This window comes from Sinocyclocheilus anshuiensis, unplaced genomic scaffold, assembly GCF_001515605.1.
Source record: "Sinocyclocheilus anshuiensis isolate Anshui unplaced genomic scaffold, SAMN03320099.WGS_v1.1 scaffold152, whole genome shotgun sequence".
Classification (NCBI taxonomy): Eukaryota; Metazoa; Chordata; class Actinopteri; order Cypriniformes; family Cyprinidae; genus Sinocyclocheilus; species Sinocyclocheilus anshuiensis.
In genome coordinates, this window is record NW_015555781.1 from 1810255 (window position 1) to 1819101 (window position 8847).

At 40.1% G+C, this 8847-nt stretch overlaps 1 protein-coding gene across 1 annotated transcript in view; it reads right to left on the reverse strand.

Annotated features, from left to right (window-relative positions):
- Positions 1-279: 279 nt before the first annotated feature.
- The window catches only part of LOC107674661 (transmembrane protein 184A-like), a 31373-nt gene continuing 22805 nt past the window's right edge, over positions 280-8847 (reverse strand). The window contains exon 9 of the mRNA XM_016468701.1: positions 280-1381. Coding sequence (XP_016324187.1) covers positions 1149-1381 — 233 coding nt within the window. The 3' untranslated portion in view covers positions 280-1148. The remainder of the gene's footprint in view (positions 1382-8847) is intronic.

Sequence of the window (8847 nt, forward strand, 5' to 3'; positions counted from 1 at the left end):
TGTTATGTTTGGACAATATTTGGCCGAGATACAACCGTTTGAAAATCTGGATTCTGAGGGTGCAAAAAAAAAAAAAAAAAATAAAAATATTGAGAAAATCGCCTTTAAAGTTGTCCAAATGAAGTTCTTAGCAAGGCATATTACTAATCAAAAATTAAGTTTTGATATATTTACAGTAGGAAATTTACAAAATATCTTTATGGAACATGATATTTACTTAAATGTCCTAATGATTTTTGACATGAAAGAAAAATCTATTTTGACCCATACAAAGTATTTTTGGCTATTGCTACAAATATACCCCAGCAACTTAAGACTGGTTTTGTGGCCCAGGGTCACATTTAGGCAAACTGCCTTTTAACGGCAAACAGTTGAGAACTAAACAATTTAACATTAACAAATTAACATGCCCCAGTAACACCTGTGCCATTATATACTGACAATGTCACAGGTTAAAGCTTTAACCAACCAAATAATGGCTGAATACAAATGATTTGCAATTGAAATACGCAATGATGGCTGAGACTTGCGTTTTTGCATCAGATCTCACACTCTTTGAAGGCCTGGTGTGAAAATTAATGAACCTCCAAATCAAGCAGGGGCAATGCTCGGTTCCCCACTTTGTCCGTGTGGCATGATTGATACAAAGGTTTCAGAGAGCAGCAGACAACAGTTTGAAGTGCGATCTCCAAAGACAGGGCATCTTTGAGAGCCAGTTCAATTCATCCTGAGACCCAGCAGAGGTCTGCTGAGCAAATACTTCAAACGACCAGATGCAATAATGGGTCTCTAAAGTGTCAGTCCCTGATTCATTCCATCGGAACAGCACCCCGTGCCTCATGTTTATCGGCCATGCCTCAGAACGGGTCAGAGAAGAGAAGTGGACTCTCCATTACAGGGCTGGATCATCCACCACTACAGAGGATCAGGAAAGGATGAGCTCCAGGACTACAACGAGGAAAACAAAACAACCCCTACCTGACACAGTCTACTTTTATTCCTTGTCAGGAAACTGTTCAGATCCCTTTACTGAGCTCTCTTTTTTAAAAATCATGAGCTGATTTACATGATTAGTGTCCTCATTAAAGTTATAGAGAGTCAAATACATTTTGGATTAAATAAATAGAAAGATCGGGACAGACGGGGCACTAGAACTCATCATCCGTGTCGATCAGCATCACTTTGTCAGATTTCTTCGAACTCTTGGAGGTGCTGATCCCCGGTTTGCCATTCATGTTGGGTTGCACCACTTCCTGGGTGGACTGCTGGGTGTACTGTTGGTAAGCCGGAGAGAAATTGTGGATTGCATCCTGAACCATGTCTCCAGGGTTAATGGTCTCCTTCAGGCCACTGGATATGCTGTGCATAGGTGCTACATTCTCTACAAAAACAAAATGAAACAATAGATTCAAGTGTCAAATATCACATGACATATTTCCAATGACTTTAAATGAGCAAATCCGAATGTTTTTGTACTACTAGAACTTAGAAGGGCATGAAACTTAAGATGTAACCAAAACACAAAGGAAATAAGAGGCAGTATAACACACAGCCTCATTATTAAAACCCATGACATTATGGCTATATAATGAGGTCAACATTTGAGCCCTTGTCTAATGTAAAGGTCTGTTCTCCTGTGGGACCTGGCCGGTGCGGGTCAAGTTTTGAATCAGGAGGGAAAATACTCATCTGTGAGCAGAAAGCAAGAGTAAGAAATGACTTGTGGGACTCCCACAAAATACATATATCTACTTAGTCAAATGTATTTTGTCTTTAAGGCACAGAATCTTGTGTTTTTCATTTGTTCAACAGAAAAAATAAATGGTTATTGGATATTTTCAATGTTGTGTGTGGGAAGGAATTGGAAAAATACCATATGGTGTCAGAATGAGACAGAATCTTATGGGAGAGGGGCTAAAATCCACGTAGGCCTCTACCTGCAAGCTTTAGTGGGCAGGAGCTAGACAACTTTTTTTTGTGGGAGAGCGAAACAATCTTATAGGAAAGGGACTGAAAATCAGCACAGACCTCTACCTGTGAGCTTTTGTGGATGGGAGCGGCACAAAATATGAAAGTTGTGGGTGGGAGTGGGACAAAGTATAATTTGAAACAGGATTTTAAAAATCCACCCTACGCAGACCTCTAGTCTGATCCATCCCACCAATAAAGAACTGAAATACTTAACAGAAAGACTTAATGTACCTAATGTAGATAAACAGACTTTAAGAGAACATTCACCTTGATGAACAATAAACAACATGCCCAGAGTGACTTAAAGCATTACAGTCATGTTTCACATTTCTGAGGTGTTTTGTTTGTCTGGATTACACAATCTGTTAACAGCCGGTGACATTTCGACACAATGCAATCTTGCTATTATCCTCACTCCTGTGAGCACATCACCACGGGCACCGCCAAGGTCCAACCCAGCTGTTCGCAAAATAGAAACCGGGATGAAAACACTAGCAATGCGGTGCTCCACTCCACTGATGTGGTTTCCAAATCACTCTTCTGCTTCATTTATCTACTACAGGCTGGAGAGGCCAGGAAAGAAATTCACAATCCCACAGTTTCCAGATTTGTCTCAGCTGTGGATGCATTAAATGAGGTTACAGAGTACAGCCTGATATACTGCAAAATGATGAGTTCCAGCTAACTCCATCTTGCCTTGTGGATGATGGATGAGAGCTTGGACAAAGGTGACGGCAAGCTGCCACAAGAGGGGTGCAAATTTCTGACCTCCTGTTCGAGAAATACTTGAACTGTGCTTGTAGTTCTCCAGCTGCCGGCCTGAGAACTGTACTGTGTGTGAACGGATGGACAATTTGGGACCTACCCCCATGGGCGGAGGGTGGAATCTCAGGATCCGCAAACCGTCCTGAGCTTCTTCACAGCTGGTCCGTTTGGGATAAAAGGCCATCCTGGAAGGTTATTCTGCCTAACAGGCTCCACAACAGTCGTGACCTTTTATCAACAGTGAAACCAGCAGTGACTTCACCCTTTGAGCACTGTGGCTCTGTTAAAGTATGGAAAATACCACTATGCTTTTATATGCCAGTAAGGTGAAGGGTTCTTAACACATTTGTAGGTTTTCTCACACATACATGCCAGCAACTGTTTAGCAGCATGCTGCAATTCACTTACTGTGAAAGAAGAACACCTCATGCATATTAACATTTAAACTGACACAAGGCTTGAAACATGCATATCTGACTGACAGTCGATTTATATTTCATGGAGGCCTCTTGAAGTCAGAACACAAATCTAATGCAGCTTTCAACATTCAGCAGCTGAACTGACATTACAGCTTAAATTGGTGGAAATTGAAACAGAACTATTCTTCACCACCTTGAAAAGCACAAGTGACAGAATAGGAGTAATCCGTTAAGCATGGAGAGGCGTTTGTAGCCTTAAGGATATGATCAGAATGATATACTACTAGCATACTGCTTTCTGTACAGTGCATACTGCTATTAAAAGTAGTATGTAAAAGTGTATGATATTGATATGCAACAATAAACGTTTCTGTAATGTTAAAGGAATAGTTCATCAAAACATGGTAATTCTGTCATAATTTACTCAACGAGACGTGTCCATTCTAAACCTGTGAAACTTCAAAGAAGGGGCTTTTACACGTGACGTAATTTACAACATGTCCTAACCATCATTTAGAATTTTTTTTTAGCAAATAATAACTTACATTTTAGTCGGGTTGTTGCACAAAGCAATTGTATGGTTTGAGCCATATGGACTACTTTTATGTTTATTTTTTTGGTCCTTTTTTGGGGTTTTACTGATAATGGTCCCTGCTGCTTTCATTAGAAAGAGCTGCAAAACATTCTTCAAAATTTTTCCTTTTATGTTCTGTGAACCAGGGGTGTTTGCAGTATAGTTGTGCGGTTCCTGTCTGCTGAGTGGTTTGCGATTGTAGCTCTGTGTAGCTTTGTTTTTCTGTTGGAATCTCTATCTTACTATCACTCTCTGTTGTTTAAACTGCTAAAATATAACTTATCACCATACTTCTGATATTATCCTACAAATGAATGTGACATCATTCGCTTTTTAATCTAAACCGCTAGCCTGTTTGCTTGTCGTTCGTGCCTACCATTTCTTTTCTCTCTCGCTCTGCTTTTCACAAGTTCATCAAACAACTGTGGTAAGTTGGAACCATTCAACAATCACAGTGAGTAATGGCTTCTTCTCCTGCTATTGTCACCTGCACTGCTTGCCACATGTATAGTGTAGCTTTCTCTGTCTGCAGTGAGGGATTTACATGTAATAAATGCAGGGAAATAGTTTGGCTGACAGAGAAGATTTCAGGACTAAAGACACGCATCCAAACTTTAATTGAGGACAGTAAGAATGTGACGGCCTTAGATACGGCTTTGGATGCGACTAGCTTAGCGAGTCGTGTACATTGTTCAGTTCTGGTTGCAGAGCCCCCCACAGCAGAGCGACTGTGAGGCAGCATAGTCGCGGGACAAAACACCGCTCTTCCGTTCCGATTAAAACTTTAAACAGGTTCCCCCCACTCAGTGACGCACCCACTGAGAAACCTGTTGAAAGTGACCAAGTTATTGGTGATTCTACTGTACAGAAAGTGAAAATAGAGACACCAGCCACCATAGTCCAATGTTTACCGGGAGCCAGAGTGCCTGACATCTTGTCAAATTTAAAAGTGCTGGCTAATGCTAAACGTAAATTCAGTAAGATTGTTATTCGTGCCGGCGCTAATGATGTTCGACTTCACCAGTCGAAGATCACTTAAAATAACATTAAAGAGGTGTGTAAACTTGCAAGTAAAGTGTCAGATGCTGTAATATGCTCTGGTCCCCTCCCTGCATACCGTTGTGATGAGATACATAGCAGACTGTCATCACTCAATGGCTGGATGCCTAAGTGGTGCCCGCAGAATAACATAGGTTTCATAGACAATTGGACGAGTTTTTGGGGCAGACCTGACCTGTTGAAAAGAGATGGTCATCATCCCTCCAGGGATGGTGCCGCTCTTCTCTCTATAAACTGGGGCCCAGGTCAGGAAGCAGACAGATTGACTAAACCGACCATCTGCTGGCTGCCTCACGTCACAGAATCAGTTAATTCTCAGCACATAGAGACTCCTTCACCTAGATATCATACTATAGAGACTGTGTCTGTTCCCCGAACTAGCAAATACAAAAAAACGTCCAAACCAATTTAAGGGTAACAATTTAATTGACGTTCAACAAATAAAAACAGATATAATACAGATAAACAAATGATAAAGCTTGGCTTAATGAATATTAGATCCCTTTCTACGAAAGCGATTTTTGTAAATAATATGATCCCAGATCAAAACCTAGATGTGCTCTGTTTAACAGATACCCTGTCTAAAACCAGATGATTACATTATTTTAAATGAGTCTACCTCACAAGATTACGGTTATAAACATGAGCCGCTTCCAAAAGGTAAAGAGGGAAGTGTTGCTATAATTTATAGTAATATTTTCAGTATTTCTCAGTTGTCTGATATTAAGTATAATTCATTTGAAATAATGGTGCTTTATGTAACACTATCTAGTGTAATAAGTGTTAATGATAAATCCCAACTGATGTTTGTACTGGCTACTGTATACAGGCCACCAGAGCACCATACAGACTTTATCAAAGAATTTGCTTTTTTTCTATCTGAGTTAGTGCTGGCTGCAGATAAAGTCTTAATTGTTGGTGATTTTTATATCCATGTTGATAATGAAAAAGATACATTGGGATCAGCATTTATAGACATTCTGAACTCCATTGGGGTCAGACAACACGTGTCAGGGCCTACTCGTTGTAATCATACTTAAGATTTAATACTGTCACATTGAATTGATGTTAATGGCGTTGAAATTCTGCAGCAGTGATGATATCTCAAGATTATTATCTAGTCTCGTGTATACTCCATGTAGCTAAAGCAGCAAACTCAACTCCTTGTCACAAATATGGTAGAACCATCACTTCTACAACAAAAGACTGCTTTGTAAATAATCTTCCTGACTTCTCAATTCCTCAGCATATCCAATAGCTCAGAAAAACTTCATGTTGTAACTGAAACTATGGACTCTTTTCTAGCACTTTAGATACAGTTGCTCCTTTAAGCTTGAAGAAAATTAAGGAAAACAGTCCGACACCATGGTATAACGAGCACACTCGTGCCCTAAAGACAGCAGTTGGAAGAAAACAAAACTAGAGGTGTTTCATATTGCATGGAGGGAAAGTACTTCCTCCTACAGAAAAGCCTCACAAACTGCTAGATCTGCTTACTTTTCATCTCTTTTAGAATAAAAACACAACCCCAGGTATTTATTCAGTACAGTGGCTAAATAAAGAAAAATAAAGCATCAACAGGTACTGACAGTTCCCAGCAGCAAAAACCTTCAAACTGGCTGTTATTAAAGGGGTCATATGATGCTGCTAAAAAGAACATTATTTTGTGTATTTGGTGTAATGAAATGTGTTTATGCGGTATAAGGTTCAAAAAACACATTATTTTCCACATACTGTACATTATAGTTTCTCCTCTATGCCCAGCCTTTCTGAAACGCGTCGATTTTTACAAAGCTCATCAGTCTTGAGCGAGGTGGGCTCTGATTGGCCAGCTATTCAGTGCGTTGTGATTGGCCGAATGCCTCAAGCGTGTCACAGAAATGTTACACTCCTTACCATATTGTGATGCCCTGTCCGGCTGGAGCGACGAGACAAAAACATTAAAACCCATTATAAACAAGGCATTTGTTGCATCCACTGGGGACATAATTACGGATTATAATGACTTATACTGTCTTTTTACTTTAGTATTTGCAACTTTACAGATCTTCTTTATGCACCAAGAGCTTGTAACACTCCAAAGAGAAAGGAAAATTTTAAAATCGCATCATATGACCCCTTTAAGCCTCTCATTAAAAAAAACAAAAAAAAACAAACAACAACTTGATCCTAGAGAATTAGTTAATTACAGACCGATCTCAAGCCTCCCTTTTCTGTCAAAGATACTAGAAAAGGCAGTATCCTCCTCATTCTTAGAAAGAAATGGTATCTGTGAGGATTTCCAGTCAGGATTTAGACTGTATCATAGTACTGAGACTGCTCTCATCAAAGTTACAAATGACCTGCTCTTATCATCTGATCATGGCTGTCTCTATTAGAGCTACTGGATCTTAGCGCTGCGTTTGACACTATCGACCAAGAATAGACTAGAAAATGATGTTGGCATTAGTGGAATTGCATTAGCATGGTTCAAGTCATACTTATCTGACTGTCATCAATTTGTAGCAGTGAATGATGAGGTATCATAGGCTATGTTCACACTGCGAGCCTTAGTGCTCAATTCCAATTTTTTCTCAGATCCGATTTTTTTGTGTAGCTGTTCACATTGTTGTTTTAAATGTGGCCAATATCAGTTTTACAGTGTGAACAGATCATGGTTCTGAACTGACCCACATGCGCAAAAGAATACGAACAGGGTTTCCAGGTTTACACAACAAAATCCGCCCAATTGCTTCTCAAAACTGGTCCAAAACTAGCACAGCCATGTTCAGGGGGATAAATATCGCGTTAGTGGGGTCGCATCGACCCACAAAGTTGAAAAACCTCCCGCGGCAACAGTGGAAAAGTAGCCTAATTCCGCGGGGAAACTGTGGATTTGGCAACACTTGCGCAGCGTGCTGTCATACAGAAGTAAACATGGAGGACATAAAGTAAGCGATTATGCGTTTATTTATAGTGTAATCTGCTGCTGAATCTGGCAAAATTATGTGCAGGCATTATGAAAAATAAAGACAAGGATGTGACAAAAGACAGCAGAGTTTTGAAGCTTTTATGATACAAGCCCTCATGCTTTGCTTGTATATAGAGTTGTCACTGTAATTCTTATGAGTTCTGACACATTACACTTCCACTGATTACCTTTCGCAACTGTCTTGATAACTTTGGGTATGTAAAAATCTTTGAAGTGTCTCCCGTCAGCGCGGAATTATGACGAATGTCGATCTAGAGTAACGTAAAAGTCGCATGAAATCCGACATGACTGTTCACACTGCGGTCGCATTGCAAAACATGTATTGGATTTAATACCACATATGGAAGTGGCACAAATCGGAATTGAAAAGATCAGATTCCATGCGGTTTGTGCTGTTCACACGGTCATGACAAAAACAGATCCGAGTAACGCGTGAGCAAAAAAAATGGATTAGGGCCACATTTACCTGCAGTGTGAACGTAGCCATATTCATCATAAGTGCAGTATGGAGTACCACAAGGCTCAGTATATTCCCATCTTAAAAATATATCAAAATTAAACTATGTCTTCAATGTCAAATGCAGAAGCGTTAATTCATGCATTCATGACCTCAAGGTTAGATTATTGTAATGCTTTATTGGGTGGTTGCTCTGCACTCTTAATAAACTCCAGCTGGTCCAAAATGCAGCAGCTAGAGTTCTTACTAGAACCAGGAAGTATGACCATTTTCCAGGTTTACACAACAAAATCCGCCCAATTGCTTCTCAAAACTGGTCCAAAACTAGCACAGCCATGTTCAGGGGGATAAATATCGCGTTAGTGGGGTCGCATCGACCCACAAAGTTGAAAAACCTCCCGCGGCAACAGTGGAAAAGTAGCCTAATTCCGCGGGGAAACTGTGGATTTGGCAACACTTGCGCAGCGTGCTGTCATACAGAAGTAAACATGGAGGACATAAAGTAAGCGATTATGCGTTTATTTATAGTGTAATCTGCTGCTGAATCCGGCGAAATTATGTGCAGGCGATATGAAAAATAATGACAAGGATGTGACAAAAGACAGCAGAGTTTTGAAGCTTTTATGATATG